Genomic DNA, 18,609 nt, shown 5'->3' with positions numbered 1-18,609 from the left:
ATTTGGGTTTAGTATCCCTTTAATGTATCTCTATTATTGCTCTATAAGTTAAAGCGGTGTAGGTTTATTATTAAACTAACGGGATGTGCATGACTAAGCACAACTCAACTCACTTGAGACAGATTGTTCATTGGCTAATAAGGATTATTCGTTCAGCTCTGTTTGTGGATATAAAACAGAATAAAAAGGAAAAATAATTTTAAAAAAAAGCTGTAGTATAATTTTAAGACAACAATTTTAAATGAAACAAAGAAAAATAATGTTATTTGAGGAGGGTCAATTTCAAATGTATGAATTAGAAATTGTGTTTAGGTAGAGTTATTTAATACACAACATTCTCTTCACAATATCTATTTAAAGGGACATTAAACACTAAATAAATGCTAGATAGAATGATGCATTCAAAGAAAAGATTAGTCTGAGAATAACATGCAGACGTATTTTTTTAAAGTGTCATTAGTTGTTTAAATATTGACAAAATAAGTGTAAAGTTTTAGTGTCTATTAAACAATGGGAGCTGCCATGTTGAAACTTAGGTTACCTTCTCTGCTGTGGCCAATTAGAGACAGTTATAAATAGGTCACTTGAGTGTGCAGCCAATGGCTGTGTGGAATATAACTGTTTTCTGCACTTCCATGTCTAACAGGAAGTGAAAAGCTCCCAATTTCAGAATGGAATTACAAAAAAAGGGATACAATAAATAAAAGTATATTGGGGGGGCGGAGTCGGCCGACGAAGAACATGGCCGCAGAATAAGATAGCTCCGGAGCTCTGAAACCGGGTGGCGGGTCCCCCGGGCAGTATCAAACACTAATTTACTGCCATTAGGAGGCATCATCTATCCGACCACCTTGGGAGCCTAACATGGGTGAAAAACCCCCACATCAACACAATTTTGTGAGAACGCCGACCCCGAGGCCTAAGCATCGCGCAGGAGCATGGTGACGCAGCTACAACACATACTAGGCAGCAGCGGTGAGAACAATTAGCAGCAAGCGGACCAAAGCAACCCACTCTGAATGTAAAAGGGACCAGAAAGGAGCTGGACATCGATGCCGCTGATTACCTACACCTACAGCTGACCGCAAGTATACATTTAATGCACACGACAGGGGCTCACAAGGGACATTACAAGCAGAGACTGACCTAGCACTTAGGCCCCCCCTGAAACACGAGATATCAATCTACATAAGCCTCTACAAACTGCACTCCTGGCAGGCCCTCAATATTATTTCAGCCTAACATGGAAACCCCCGAGGGGGGATAATGCTAAAACCGGCCTCCATGCCAGAAAAGCCGCAGGGACAGTAACTATATTTATAAACAATCAGCCTGTCCTTATTTAAAACGGTCAAAGAATTCCTCCGGACGACACCTATACAAATTAGATGCAGCCCACACTCATCATTGGGTGACAGTGGAACATTTAACAGCAGCAAATACATAGAACATTCTGAGGTTACACAAACTTTTCCCTTCTCATAATCACGAGGGCGCGGAATCCGCAGCCGAGATACCTCTAAATAAAAGACCAACATGGCATCACGCAACAAGCATAAAGCTGAAAAGTCAAATAAACCAGCTATGTCTGCAAATACCAAGCTAAATGCTTTTTTCAAACCCCAAGAAGGGCTAACATCCTCAAACACAAACATGCTTACTGAAGACAGCGCAGATGGCTTGGAAGAAAACTCACAATGGGGCGACACTCAAAACACCCCACTCACAAAAGCTGACTTGGACAACCTTCCCACCAAGAAGGATCTTACCTTTTTCATGTCACAGGTTAACCAAGCGATTAAGGAAGGTTTAGCAGGGGTAAAGAAAGAAATTACTGCTTTAGGAAATAGAGTGATGTTGCTAGAAGAACAAGTAGAAGAAACGACTAAAACCTCAGATAACCTAGAAGAAGCTGTTCAACAACAGAATACAGCGATAGTACGGCTGCAGGAACAAATGGAGGACCTCGACAATCGAGGTAGGCGACAGAACCTCAGAATCAGAGGTGTCCCGGAGCAGATACTTCAAGCACAAATAGCCTCATACCTACAAAACTTATTTAAATACTTGCTGGATCTGAATACAGGCGAAACTATTGTTCTGGACAGAGCACATAGGGCCTTGAGAGCACGGCCTTCCGCAACAGCTCCTCCAAGGGACATTGTCTTGTGCTGTCATAAATTTACAGACAAAGAGAGAATTTTGCAGGCAGCGAGAAAGAAATCACCGATCATTTTTGGGGAAGACAGTATACAGATATATGCAGACCTTAGCAGCCTCACATTGGCGAAACGAAAAGAAGCACGGTACCTAACTCTGCATTTAACCGACCTTGGCATCCCATATAGATGGGGCTTCCCTTTTTCTATCAAAGTCACAAAGGACGACAAGATCTATACATATAGGAGCCCTGAGGACATAGAGAGCTTCTGCAAGCAATTGGAAATATCGCAACCATCCCTTCCATCTTTAAAAGCCCCAGACCGGGGTAATAAAACTCAGACTAACCTCCCACAGAGGCCACAACGCCCAGAATGGACAACAGTCCCGAAAAAAAGGAGAAACACCCCCTCTGGCTCCTTGACTGGAGACGGAGAAGAAGAAGATATAACCTGAATTGCTGCATGACATATACAGAGTCTTTCTTCTTAGGTGACTCGAGGCCAAGTGCTGACTGCTAGCCTCATAGGCTTCACCAGATATGTTAGGTTTGATCAACAGTTAATATATTGAAATAGTTATTATAAACTGCCTTCACTGTAATTGAATGATTTGAGGGGTTTATTTGAAAGAGTTGAAATGTTCCATTAGTTGAATTACCTCCAATTTCCCCATCCCGGCTCGGGGTACCGCCCCGGAAACAGAGCTGGCCAAACTTGGTTCTTCATCCCCCTTTACTACTACTATTGTTACTTTGGCCAGCTGCTCTTCTCCCTCCCTTCTATTCCCTCCTCGCCCCTTCCCCCTTCCTCCCTTTCCTCCCCGACCCTTCCCTCCATCCACCTTCAGCTTCTCCCCCTTTCCCTCCACTTCCTTCTCTTGCTTCCCATAGTCCCCCGACTTCCAGTAGATATGGGTTTATACCCCTTATTTGCACTATTGAGATGTATCAAGATTTTGTTAAAAGATTTGTATTATTACAGTTATGTTAATTTTTCTTTTGTTTTTCCTCTCATGTCTGTTACTTCTGCTCCACTTAAAAGGGTAAAGTCACCTTATCCGACCTTCTTCCTTTCTGTCCTTTACTACAAGCCAGGTCATCCTGATGCAGCCGCTTTGACAACTACCACTGCTGACTACCTACATGGGGTAAGAGCTTTTACATATACTCGACACACTCACAAATGACTGACAACACATTGACGCTTATTTCACAAAATGTGAAGGGACTAAACTCTCCCACAAAACGCTCAATAGCACTGCGATGCTTTGCTAAACACAAAGACTCGATTATCTTTATTCAGGAAACCCACTTCAAAGAGCAGGCGGAACCTAGATTCCTCTCCAAGTCACATCCAGAGGTTTATTTTAACTCCCTACCAGGTAAAAAAGCAAATGGTGTGGGGATTCTGCTACACAAGAATATTCATTTTAAACTAACGAAAAAAGTAACAGATGATGAGGGTAGAATTCTGATACTAATAGGGACACTATTTAACAACCCGGTGACCTTAGCAAATGTATATGCTCCCAATAATCATAAGGCGAAATTCTTCAACCAACTTAGCAAACTAATAAACGATAATAAGAAGGGGACTTTAATCTTGGGTGGGGATTTGAATGTAACATTGGACCCCACGTTAGATTCCTCCTCTGGGAAGACACCCTCCTTAGCCCGACCCCCAAACGCGATTTATAATTGCCTGTCACAGCTAGGCCTGATAGATGTCTGGCGAATACAGCATAGTTCACAAAGAAACTACACGTTTTATTCTCACCCCTGGGCAGTCTACACGAGAATAGATTACCTCTTAATTGAGAGACACAACCTAGCTCTAGCCACAGAATCCGATATTCAGCCAACTGCCTGGTCAGATCACTCCCAGATAAGCATCAATCTGAAATGGCCCAATCATCCTATCACCCCCTTCATATGGAGATTAGACAGCTCGCTCCTCAACGATCCAGCAACCAAAGAGACCCTGACTAAGACATTACGGGAATATTTCCAAATAAATGCTACACCTGATATGAAACCTAAACTGGTATGGGAAGCCCATAAGGCTGTTATGAGGGGAGAATGCATCAAACAATTGTCATTTAGGAGGAAGACATATAATGAGAAAGTACACACTTTGACAGGGCAACTAGGGAATTTAGAACTCCAACACAAAAATGCACCATCAGATACTATGATATACACCATGTTAACCAAAACCAGACAGGATCTAAATCATATTTTAAGGAAGGAAGCACAAAGAAAAGCTCTAAATATTAGGAAGCTATATGCTTACGAAGGAAACCGATCAGGCCCTCTCCTCGCTAAACTCTTACAAGCCCAACGCGCTAGATCCCAAGTGGAAAAGCTAGTGACCACAGACAAACAACACTTACATGATAGCAAACAAATAGCAGACTATTTTAGTAAATTCTATTCTAAGCTATACAATTTAGACAGCATAGACACGTTGGAACACTTGAAAGACATGCAGGAATATATAAAAGCCGCAGACCTTCCGGCCTTAGATCAAACACAAAAGGAAGCTTTGGAAGCTCCCATATCATTAACAGAAGTTGTTAGAGCCATTACCAATTTACCCACAGGAAAGAGCCCAGGTCCCGACGGCTTTACCAACGCATACTACAAATCCTTTAAAGGTATTCTAGCTCCACACCTATTGCACTTATTCAACACCTTAGACGAAAACCCTACTCTCTCTAGGGATATGCTGATGGCACATATTTCGGTCATACCAAAACCCAACAAAGACCCCACCGACCCGGGTAGTTACAGGCCTATATCCCTCTTAAATTCGGACGTCAAGATTCTGGGCAAGATTTTGGCCACACGAATTAATGGAATACTTAGCTCCCTCATACATACGGATCAGGTGGGTTTTGTCCCTGGGAGGGAAGCCAGGGACAACACAATTAGGGCGGTTACCTTGTCCTCTTATGCCAAACGTTATAACATCCCTTCAGTCCTTATAGGGACAGATGCCGAAAAGGCATTCGATCGCATTAATTGGACCTTTCTAAAAGAAACTTTACATTCCCAAGGATTCGGCCCCAAAATGATACAACGTATACTTAGTTTATATTCCCAACCTACAGCTAGAGTCAAAGCCAATGGAATGCTTTCAGATCCCTTTGACATAAAAAATGGGACGAGACAGGGCTGCCCCTTATCCCCCATACTGTTTATCCTGACTATGGAAGTCCTTGCAGCTAACATCAGGCAGAACGAAGAGATTAAAGGAATCCCAATAGGACCTCATAGCTTTAAAGTAGCGATGTACGCAGACGACATCTTATTTTCACTAGCAGATCCCCTCACCAGTATACCTGAAGTGCTGCGACAAATAGACACCTTTGGTAAATTCTCCAACTTCCTAGTTAACAAACATAAATCAGAAATTTTAAACATATCACTCCCTACCCCCAACTTTTGCTCCATCAGTGAGATATGCCCATTAAAACTACAAGAAAAATCTTTAAAATATCTGGGGGTAAATATCTCCCCAAACATGGCACAACTATTCGACGAAAACTACCTGACACTTTCTCGCAAACTACAAGTAGACCTCAATACATGGTCATCTAAACCAATTACATGGTGGGGGAGAACTCAATGTGTTAAAATGACAGTCTTGCCCAGGGTCTTGTACGTATTCCAAACCCTCCCAATCCCAGTCCCCAAATGGTATGTAGTGCATATACAAAAACTTATCAATCTATTTATCTGGGGGAAAATTAAGCCGAGGGTGAATAGGGAAAACCTATATAGAACACAGGATAGGGGAGGATTAGGCTTACCTTGTATACAAGATTATCTAGACGCAGTAACGTTGCAGAGAGTAATAGATTGGCACAGGTCGGCTGATACTAAAGCGTGGGTAGCAATAGATTCACACATCCTCAAAACCCCTGAGGTAGGAGCCCTTTGTTGGGTCCCTAAAGAACTCAGACCACCCCAGTGTACAGAGCTTACCATACACCGTAGAACATTTGAATCTTGGGATTTAATCACCACAAGGAGAAAACATATCTCGGGAGTTCGTTCTCCACTATTCCCAATCCCGAGAAATGCAGAACTAATAGGGGGATTGGATAAAGGTCAAAGGAGATTGACGGGCTGGGGGTATACTAGTCCATTAAATGAATTTGTTACACGGGGGAAGCTCAAAAAGAAAGAAGATTTGAATGACATACTAGGAGGTAGTTATTCAGGATGGTTAAAATATTCCCAGTTAGCTCACTTTGTACATACATCACCCCATAGACAGGACTACCTGAGGGAGCTAACCCCATTTGAGAGCCACTGCATCACTAAAGGAACAGCAAGACATTCACTGTCTTTAGCAAAGAAAATGATCCAAGGAAAACATGCACAACAACTCCCTTCATACACATATCACTGGCATACAGAAATTCGCACTGAGTTACAGATAGAAGATTGGCAATACATTTTCATGCGAACAGGGAAAGCCTCAACCTCCCCCCAAGCCCTAGAACTCAACTACAAGGTCTTATCACGTTGGTACCTCACCCCGGAGAGGTTACAATCTATCTACCCTGAAAGCTCAGGGAAATGCTGGCGAGGGTGTGAGGGGAGAGGCACCTACCTACATATGTGGTGGAGTTGCCCCAAGGTACAACCCCTGTGGAGCGCAGTGGAAAGTTATCTTAGACCACTACTGGGGAATGACATCTCTTTGTCGCCTAGAATTGCGCTACTGAATGACCTGCCGAAACTACCATGCAAATTAAGACTGACTATACTCCAAATGAGCATGACAGGAGCCAAATCGCTCATAGCCTTACACTGGAAGACCCCCTACTCACCGACATTGACAAACTGGATAGACAAAGTAACTGACCTCCTAAACATGGAGGAATATGGCTACACTAAGAGGGGGAAAGCACACATGCTAGCAGACATAAAATTCCTATGGGAGGGTGGTAGACGAGATGGCGCCCCAACTGCATCCACGGAAACTTAGCTCCTAGGCCCCCAGGGGGGGCACTTCAACAAGACTTTCTTTAGAAGGACTAAAGAACGAAAGGACAGATTGACAACCACACTTTTAAAATCTCTTTTGAAGACGTACTTCCTCGAGACATATAATATAGCGGAAGACAGATATTTTCTTTTTCCCCTTTTCTTTTCTTCTTTTTTCTTTTACTTTCTTTCTTCTTCTGTTTGTTTTATGTGCAAGCTTAAGTTGTTTACAAACTGTTATTATCTTTAAGATTCAATTCTCTTTTTTGTGATTCAAAGTATAAGAGTAAGTTAACATAGACCAGTTATCAATCCCCGGTGTGAAACTTTGGACTTTGAGACATTTACAAGAACCCGGGTTATAGTTAGCTCAAAACCAATAATGTCAATGCCATGTATATAATATATGTCTACCATAGATAAGAATATCATTCGAAATGCATTGTACAATCTTGTTTTGAATCAATAAAACAGTTTTCAAAAAAATAAAAAAAATAAAAAAAAAAAAATAAAAGTATATTGTACAGTTTTATATATACAATGTATCATTTTATATTACCATCTCATCTTCCTTTAATTTATGATAAGAGTAGCATTTTTTCTTAAAATGTATGTTTTTAAAACATTAGAAAAGTTATTATGAAACAAAAGAAAAAAACGACAAGAAAATGAAATATTACATTTTTATTTTTTAAAATAAAAATATAGATGTACTTTGCATTTAAACAGTTTAGTAAAATTCACTAATTTCCTACTCTACAGTTTTTTAACCAGTGTAATTTGAAGTATTTGTTCTCTGTAAACTTTACAAAGTTTGCAAAAATTGAACTGTAGGTATTGAAATATGTACAGTTATGCACAACTTACCTTGTAATATCTAAAATAATCGCGTTCTTGCAGTTTCTGTATCTTTGGGAAAATCTTGTAGTTGTTAAATGCATCAATGCTTTCAACATCACAGAAGCAGTCATCCAAGACTCCAGTTAACTGCACAAGAAAACACAATTACATTTAGAACGTGATTTAGAAGCATTAGGCAGCTGTGTAGTCTATGTGCCAAGTTATAAAATGTTAACAGTAATGTATATGGATATAGGCAATAAAATATATATATTATTTTTAATAAATCTAAAGTATGGACCAGATGGAAAATAAAGAGGCCTTAGATCTATATCAATATAAAAGTGTTCCCCCCCAACATAAATGTTTAAAAGTCATATAAGGCTAAAGGAATACAATAAATATACATTTATTTTTTAGATTATTATGTCCACATTTCATGTAATGTAACATAACTAATTGCCTTTTCCACTTCCACACTAGATAGGCTGGATTGCATAACAAGTATGCTGCAGCTTACATTTCTGCATCTAACTTCACTACATACAAAGAAGCATATGTGGTACAGATCACTTTACCTGGCTAGCACAAATTTATTATGGCATATTTTCCTTGTGATATTGTACTGTGGCTATCTATCTGGTAAATCTTTCCATGACACCTTTTCACAGATATATATATACTTTACCAGCTGGCGCCAAGCTGGATAGCCCGCACGCTATTGACTAAGAGGTGGAAACATCACCTCACAGCAAAATAGCGTTCTCCCGTGGGCTGCCTGAAGCACTCCGCGCGTGAACGCTTCAAACAAATAAAGGAACTTTCAGCGTGAAGTATGTTATACTTCATGACTGGAATTCCCTTTATTTATTCCAATGGTAAATCCTAGCGTTTCACAAACGCTAGGATTTACCATCACTTTAAAGCTGTTCTCTCATTTTGCCTCATTATAGAATCCAGCTGGTAAAGCTCTGCATTTTATACTGGGCACCGCTATCCTGTAGCTTACGTATTGTTACATCCTGTGATAGAAGCAGTGCAGTTTCACAGTTCTGCTTTTTGATAGCTGTACATTGCACTTCAGTTTAGCTCACATAATAGAGAGTGAAAGTGTTACATTTTGCAAGATTTTTTTTCCCCCATAGTTTAAAAGTTACATAAGCGCCAAGATGGTGGCACCCAGTGTGATGATGCAAAACTTCCCTAATTGATCATTGTAATGAGTTAAAATAAGAGAACGGCATTGAAGACAGGTGCAGGAAAAAAAAGCATGATAACAGTAGCCATGCTTAGGGAGATTTGAAAACCAGTGGTGTAAGGTGACAAGATCTGAGAGGGGGGTGGGGGGGGAGGGACACTTCATAGACAACACGCTCAAAATGAAAAGGATGAATTAGACTAGGTTTTGGTTGTAGCATTTCAAACCATTTAATTTAAAGGGACAGTCTAGTCAAAGTTAAACTTTCATTATTCAGTTAGGGCAGGCAATTTTAAACAACTTTCCAATTTAAATTTGATCATCAAATTTGCTTTGTTCTCTTGGTATTTTGTATTGATAGCTAAACCTAGTTAGGCTCATATGCTAATTTCTAAGCCCTTGAAGGCTGACCTCTTGTCTCAGTACATTTTTGATAGTTTTTCACAGCTAGACAGTGCTAGTTTATGTGTGCCATACAGATGCTCACTCCCATGGAGTTACCAAGGAGTCAGTACTGATTGGCTAGAATGCAAGTCTGTAAAAAAACTCAAATAAGGGGTCAGTCTGCGGAGGCTTAGATACAAGGTAATCACAGAGGTAAAAAGTATATTAATCTAACCATGTTGGTTATGCAAAACTGACCATTATCAATATTTTTAAAACAACAACAATTCAGGAGTAGACAGTCCCATTAAATTAAATATTTAATGAAAATAACAGCTACTATCATGGTTATTATCAACATAACATGCAACATTGCTGAAAACATACAGATAATATATACCAGCCATAATCAACTGTAATTCCTATTATTTATTTTTTAACAGGTGATTTTTTAAATTGGTTAGCCAGAAGACTCCATCTATTTACACCTAAACCATTTTGGTTTTATAAATTAATATACGCAACATATCACATCACAATAAAAACACATTAATAGTTATTAAACATAAACTCAGGGTAATCTCTCTGCTTTTAAACTATCTCACATTCAATTGCTCACTATCTGCAGATCAACTCTCTCTCTCTGCTCACAATCTGCCAGTCCCCACCAGTGTTAATTTTGAAGGAAAATTTCGATGTAGTCTTAGTTTTAGTCGTATTTTAGTCACCTGAATTGTTTTTGTCTAGTTTTAGTCGACTAAAATGTAAAGGTTTAGTTAAAGTGTAATGCATTATTTAAGCATTTCTCTATAATTTGCAAACTGATTATATACTTCAGGAGTAAAGATAACACCTGTTATTATTTATGGTATTAAGGTTTAAACATGCAATACAAATACAGATTTAGCCGTTGTGATATATAACATCTTTATTAAACTTAAAATTAAATAAAACCAAGTTTCATAAACAAACAGAAGTGCAACTTTAAAAATATAAAAAAACAAAACTGTAAACTGTATTGGTTGTATTGCACATATTACCCAATATAAAAACTTTAAGTTCTCTGTTAATAATTAAAACAAGTAACTCAACACAACAAAAAGTGTCTGCAGCTAGCACAGGCACAGCATAACTTAAACCCATACTTGTGGGTTATGCTTATTTCTAGTGTAAGAATCAATTGATTGTTCACAAAATCGAAAGAATTTCGGCAACGATATTAGCACTGCTCTAGAACTTCCAAACTCATTATATACTTCTGGAGTAGAGGTTTATTAACCTGTTTTTATTTATGGTATTAAGGTTTGAACATGCAATACAGATTTAACTGTTGTGGTATATAACATGTCTATTTATCTTAAAATTTAATAAAAAATAAGTTTCATAAATTTGACAAAAGAGTAGTAATTAGATATGGATTGATTATAACACCTTGCATAAAACGTTTTTGTCAGCAAATTTTATCTAGTTTTAGTCATAGTCTTTTGACTAAAATGCCATTTTAGTTTTAGTCGTTTTTTTAGTCATCAGAATTTCTTTAGTTTTATACTCATTTTAGTCTAGTTAAAGTCGACAAAATTAACACTGGTCCCCACTTCCCATTCAGACGCCACCAAAAAGGTGCACAGACTTCTACCTCCTTTTACACGAGTCCACCACTGCAGCATGCAGGGAACTGTAGTTGTGCAGTTGCCGAGCTACTAAAAGCTACAGATATTGCATGCCATAGCACTGCAATAGTCATAAAAATAATGCCAGTGTAAGTATTGTGCATGTATAATAAAAAAATATATCAATTAACAGCTATGATTTAAAAAAAAAAAAAAAAAAAAAAAAAAAAAAAAACTGAAAAAAAAAACAGGACATCCATTCAAAAAGTTCTGCGGACAAAGGGACCATGTGTTAAAAAAATAAATAAAGGGACAATCCCATTATAATTTCAACCTACTTTAGTGTCCCTTTAAATCAATATAAAATATTCACAAAACACTATTCTGCTTTGCTGTGGTGTTGAAAAATAATACAAAAAAAAAAAAAGAAGCTGATCTGGCAAGGAAATAGGAAGACGTCTAGTTAAGGTCTGAGTTTCAGTTACACACAGAGAAATCCCAAAAATTGATGAACAAATAAAATGGTTTCCTCAAATATTGCTTAATCTTGTTGTGCAACACCTGTGCCAAGGTTAGTACACAATTATCTACTATCTTCTCGTAATTGTGACATAGCATTCCTTTAAGAAAAATAAATAGTCATTCCCCCCCCATTTTACATCTGTAGACTAAAACCAAAAACCAAAACAAAACACGGGTATTTGTAAAGCTCTAATACATTAAACTACAAATATATGAGCTATGGAAACTGAGTGCAGTGTATTGTGACTTGCAAATTCTATTTAATTACCCTAGCAGCACACCTTGTTAGCAAGTGAAAGCCAACAGGGACCACTTGTTTTTCAAAGAAATTTAAGTGCACTACCGCAGGTGCAAAGATGAAGACGAAAGAAAGAAAAAAAGAAAAATAAATTATTGGACAGGAACATTTAAGCACTTACAGCTCCAGTGAGGAAGCATACAGACATTCAATTGAAAATGTACAATGAAATACAAATGAAACGTTTATGTTTATTGTAAACTCTGTATTTTAGCTTTAAAACAAGAAATGTATATAATGATTAAAGGGACACTAAACCCAAATTGTTTCTTTCATGATTCAGATAAAGCATGTAATTTTAAGCAACTGACTAATTTATTCCTATTAATTTTTTTTTCATTCTCTTGCTATCTTTATTTAAAAAGCAGGAATGTAAACGCTTAAGAGCCGGACCATTTTTGGTTCAGTCCTGGGTTATGTTTGCTTATTGGTTTGCTAAATGTAGCTATAAAGGGTGCTGAACCTAAAATGGGCTGGCTCCTAAGCTTTAAATTCCTGCTTTTTAAATAAAGATAGCAAGAGAACGAAGAAACATTGACAGTAGGAGTAAATTAGAAAGTTGCTTAAAATTGCATGCTCTATCTGAATCATGAAAAAAGGAAAAATTGGGTTTAGTATCTCTGCGCATAAAGAAAGTGTTTGTTTTTTTAAACTATAAAGAATGAGAAGAACAATGTATCCTTATGGACATCTATGTATTTATGAAACAATACATTTTACCATAAAGGCACCTTATGCTGCTTGAAAACCCCTCTATTGATGTGTCATGTTTAATACTAAAAATAGAAAAACAGCTAAAATAAATTGATGTAACAATATTTACTGTATTCTTGTATCTAAAAATACATTCATAATAATAATTGGATTAACAATAATAATTATGTGACAGTCGGCTAAGGCCAAAATTCAGCCATGTGTGCATTGATTGTCCGCAAACTTTAATAACGGACCCTAGATAACTGTTTAAATCCATTTAAAGTCCAGAAATCTAGGGTCAGTGATGTAAAAAATTGCATGCTATAACAAATTTGAGCATGTCATTTATAAATCAGAATGTCCCTTTAAAGGCAGCTCTGGACTAGACGTACTGCTGAGCTAAAGCTGAATATGGCTGCTGAGCCAATCAGGAGCAGCAGGAACATGTGTGCATAGCTACCAATCACTTGCCATGTTCAGCTTTAAATCAATAATGTTCTGCCAGTCCAGAGACAACTTTTAGTATGTATTTAACCCTATAGGGAGGTTAAACAAAGTTACAAGCAAAAGAGCAATAAGAAAGTGTTAAAACAAAGAATGTTCTTTCTTATAGTAGTTTTTATGTTCATATTGCAAAAGCATTATTGTTTTTACTTGACCCAAGCAATGTCATACTACTCCAGGCCTAGTGGACGTTTACGTGAAAAATACAAAATTAATCATGCTTTTGATAGATGAATGTTTGCCCTTTCTAAATAAAAATTATAGATCACTTTGCACACTCTAAAAATGTCAATATAGCACATTAAAGTAATGTTCACAAATTTGGTAAATCAACCATAAAAACAAATATTACTACAGCAGCTGAGACAGCACCAGTGTTCAGATGTCACGCAATAACCAAATTACCATCTGTTATCAAACTAGTGACTATTTTTTATCCTGAACAATAAAATATGGCAATAGCAAAGTGTTTATGTAGACCTGTGTATCATTAGCTGGAAAAGGTTTAACCATCATATACTTATAAAAGCGAAATTAGTTAAAAACTAAAAGCATCCCCTGCATAGCAACATAAATACAAAGCTAATGAAATCTGTTAGGAGAACTGACGTGGCCCAAGGCTTATGTTAACAACCCAATCATCCTTAAAAAATCAATTTAAAAACACCTGTAAGGTACAGGCACAGAATATACATAGAATACATAATAAAGTGGAAAATGCATTTAACCAGAAAACATGGTTTCAAACTTATAGGCATTATTATGTTGCACAATTAAAAATTAAATCTTCCGTAGCATGTAATTATAAACATACTAATTTATTTTGGATAAAATTAAATGTGTAATTTATTAATAAACTTATTTTAAAAGATTACAACAATGATTATTATATATAATTATGGAATAAGTTTAATAGCAGTATATTTTAAATTATTTGTGGCACACACACACACACACATATATATATATATATATATATATATATATATATATATATATATATATATATATATATATATACACACACACACATATATATACACACACATATGTATATTATCTGATAGAAAAGGTGTTACTTTACTTGTGAACTCTATTAAAACATATGCACACAGACAATTCTGCATTAAAATAAATATATATTTTTTGGATGCTGATAAAGTAAAACTATGGTAAATTGCACAGTATGGGAAGCTACACAGCTGTGACAATAATACCGGTACATAGAAAGTCATGACTACGCAGGGTATCAATATGCTGTGATGCTCTACCAGTACATACAAGTGGCACTGTCCGGTACCTCACCTGCTGCTCGCTGCCTGTAGGGGGGGTGCCGGTAAGCGCCAATACCAACAGCACAGAGCTCGCTATGCGGAGGCTGCCAGATGCGGGTCTGACCATGCTGGTCCTCGGACTCGCGCTTAGTGAGCCGAGACACCTAACAGTGCCCCCAGCTTGGTCTCGCTGTTGCGGTTCCCACACTGGGGAAGCATCCAGGCTGGGGGCACAAACTGAGAGCTAGGGGCGGAGTGAAGTCAAAATGGGCGTAAATTCAATGCTGGACTTTTTTTTTAGGACCATGCCAATAATGTTTTTACAGATTCTACCTTGTGGGTGTGGCTAAATATATTGTGGGTGTGGTTCTTACGGTTTATGCAGAACAGTGCATAATAAATAAATACAGGTGTAACGGGTGTGACTTAGAACTCTAGTCAGCCGCTCTAAACTCCGCACTTTTCCAGTGTATTTTTTATTAGCATATTAAATACTAGGAACAAATGTGGCTCCCTGACAGCTGTCACCTACACTGTATTGAGACAGAAAACCTTGCCAAAGGGCGTGGCCTTAGTGTTTTGTACACTTTAGGCTCAGCCATCATGTTCAGAACGCACGCCAGGTATCCGTTGTCATTGTACAATTTTAACCGTTTCATGTCTGGGCTGAATGTGAGCTGTCAGTGACCGATAAGAAAAGCTCCAATATGAAAAGGTAGACTCGGGTGGGACAGCCAATCAGCAATGACCACGTAGTGCTGCCCAACTCAATATCCACAGGGAGAATAATGTTAGAAATTCATAATGTTTACTTAGGTTTATTCTAATAGTCTGACAGTGCCTAGTACTGACCGCACACACAGCTATAATAATCCTACACCAGTCAAAGAAAATAAGTTGCTGTAATAAAGTTACCTCACTAGAAACTCAGACATAAAAAGTCGCCTGCTTTTCATCATTGGCATTAGTCACGCAAATAGGGTCACAATATGAACAGCACATTTGCTGGCACAGAGAGAAACGGAAGATTTCGAGGGATATTACTGGCACTAATAGTTTAACAGAGGAAATATTCTGATATGAATGCAGATATACTGACTTTTTTCTTCTTCTTATGCACTAGAGTTTTTAAAATTACATTAAATACAAAAATAACCCTGCTTGCAGAGCCATTTCTACGGTGCTGAGTTTATTTTGTAGTTTTAGGTGCTGCTCATATTGCTCATATTGTACATATTGCTCATATTCTACTGCAGGTAATTTTTAGTGAGAAACCCACGCAACTTTTTTTTTTCAGCTGACCCAGTCAATTCAAACCATACCATTATATATATTATATCCAGAGAATCCAGACTTCATGCAACAATAACCCACGGTGCTGCAAAAGTTTTAATAGCAGGCAAAAAAAGCGCACTCCAATTGGGATTCATTTCCAAATGATCACTTTAATGTGAACTTTTCGGGTCACAAAATCCGTCCTCAGACACCATCAGTGCGCTTTTGTTTGATATATATATATATATATATATATATATATATATATATATATATATATATATATATATATATATATATATATATATATATATATATATATATATATATATATATATATATATATATATATAAACACACAGACATCCCAACCTGCAAAAACTAATTTCAGGGAGGTGGCTTCACCTGAAATTGCGCCGCCACCACCCCCCACCCCCCCCCCCCCCACACACACAGTTATATATTGGACACCTTGAAACCCTAAAGAAAGGGACTTATTAAAGTAGCTTCCCACTAAAGTCACATTAAAAAAAGTAGCTTTATTGCACAACCACATACAACAAACCTATTTTCCAGTGACCGTACACTTGTTGAATGCTTAAATATTTTAGAATACGAAGTTTAATTACATGCATTAAATAAGGTAGTATTTGTGTTTTATTTTATTAAAATTGGGGGGGGGGGGGGGGGCTTTTTGGTTACTGATGCATGCTTTGAGGGTTCTATAACGTCACTAAAGGCATCCCTCAAAGAAGCACTGTTCCGTAATATACGTATATATATGTGTGTGGAAGATGCATATTTTATTAACATTTTAACCCATTCCCACAGGGTCTTATTTGTCAAATAAGTAGAAAACAGAATTTATGCTTACCTGATAAATGTCTTTCTCTTACGGTGTATTCAGTCCACAGATTCATCCTTACTTGTGGGATATTCTCAATCCCTACAGGAAGTGGCAAAGAGATCACACAGCAAAGCTGTCCATATAGCTCCCCTCAGGCTCCGCCCCCCCCAGTCATTCGACCGACGGTTAGGAGAAAAAGGAGAACCATAGGGTGCAGTGGTGACTGTAGTTATAAAATTTGAACCTGACTTAAATGTCAGGGCGGGCCGTGGACTGAATACACCGTAAGAGAAAGAAATTTATCAGGTAAGCATAAATTCTGTTTTCTCTTACTTGGTGTATTCAGTCCACGGATTCATCCTTACTTGTGGGATACCAATACCAAAGCAATAGGACACGGATGAAGGGAGGGAACAAGTCAGGTCACCTAATCGGAAGGCACCACTGCTTGCAAAACATTTCTACCAAAAATAGCCTCCGAAGAAGCAAAAGTATCGAATTTGTAAAATTTGGCAAATGTATGCAGTGAAGACCAAGTCGCTGCCTTACAAATCTGTTCAACAGAAGCCTCATTCTTGAAAGCCCATGTGGAAGCCACAGCTCTGGTAGAATGAGCTGTGATTCGTTCAGGAGGCTGCTGTCCAGCAGTCTCATAAGCCAATCGGATGATGCTTTTCAGCCAAAAGGAAAGAGAGGTAGCTGTCGCTTTCTGACCTCTCCTCTTACCAGAATAGACAACAAACAAGGATGATGTTTGTCTGAAATCTTTAGTTGCTTTTAAATAGAATTTCTAAAGCACGAACCACGTCAAGATTGTGTAAAAGTCGTTCCTTCCTAGAAACTGGATTAGGACACAGAGAAGGAACAATAATTTCCTGGTTAATATTCTTATTAGAAACCACTTTTGGAAGAAAACCAGGTTTGGTACGCAAAACAACCTTATCTGCATGGAACACCAGATAGGGTGAATCACACTGCAAAGCAGACAATTCAGAGACTCTTCGAGCAGAAGAAATGGCTACTAAAAACAAAACTTTCCAAGATAATAACTTAATATCTATGGAATGTAAAGGTTCAAACGGAACCCCTTGAAGAACTGAAAGAACCAAATTTAGACTCCAAGGAGGAGCCACAGGCTTGTAAACAGGCTTGATTCTAACAAGGGCCTGTGCAAACACCTGAACGTCTGGTACAGCTGCCAGGCGCTTATGTAACAGAATAGACAGAGCAGATATCTGTCCCTTTAAGGAACTGGCTGACAGACCTTTCTCCAATCCTTCTTGGAGAAAAGCCAGTATCCTAGGAATCCTAACCTTACTCCACGAGTAACCCTTGGATTCACACCAACTAAGATATTTCCGCCATATCTTATGGTAAATTTTCCTTGTGACAGGTTTTCTGGCCTGTATCAAAGTGTCTATAACTGATTCAGAAAAACCACGCTTAGCTAGGATTAAGCGTTCAATCTCCAAGCAGTCAGTTGCAGAGAAACTAGATTTGGATGCTTGAAAGGACCTTGAATTAGAAGATCCTGCCTCGATGGCAGTTTCCATGGTGGGACCGATGACATGTCCACTAGGTCTGCATACCAAGTCCCGCGTGGCCATGCAGGCGCTATCAGGATTACCAAAGCCTTCTCCTGTTTGATTCTGGCTATTAGCCGAGGGAGAAGAGGAAACGGTGGAAAGACATAAGCTAGACTGAATGACCAAGGCGCTATTAAAGCATCTATCAATGCCACCTTGGGATCCCTGGATCTGGATCCGTAAAGGGTTAGTTTGGTGTTCTGACGGGACGCCATCAGATCCAATTCTGGAATACCCCATAGCTGGGTCAGCTGAACAAAAACCTCCGGGTGGAGTTCCCACTCCCCCGGATGAAAAGTCTGACGACTTAGAAAATCCGCCTCCCAGTTGTCTACCCCTGGGATGTGAATTGCAGATAGATGGCAGGAGTGATCCTCCGCCCATTTGATGATCCTGGATACTTCCTTCATCGC

General features: G+C 38.3%; 1 protein-coding gene across 1 annotated transcript in view; it reads right to left on the bottom strand.

The window, feature by feature from the left end:
• The window catches only part of ERO1B (endoplasmic reticulum oxidoreductase 1 beta), a 168,209-nt gene that overhangs the window by 93,045 nt on the left and 56,555 nt on the right, over window positions 1-18,609 (bottom strand). The window contains 1 exon segment of the mRNA XM_053711099.1: window positions 8,030-8,149. Coding sequence (XP_053567074.1) covers window positions 8,030-8,149 — 120 coding nt within the window.

This window comes from Bombina bombina, chromosome 4, assembly GCF_027579735.1.
Source record: "Bombina bombina isolate aBomBom1 chromosome 4, aBomBom1.pri, whole genome shotgun sequence".
Classification (NCBI taxonomy): Eukaryota; Metazoa; Chordata; class Amphibia; order Anura; family Bombinatoridae; genus Bombina; species Bombina bombina.
The sequence above is the reverse complement of the archived record's forward strand: the minus strand, read 5'-3'. Positions and strand labels throughout refer to the sequence as shown.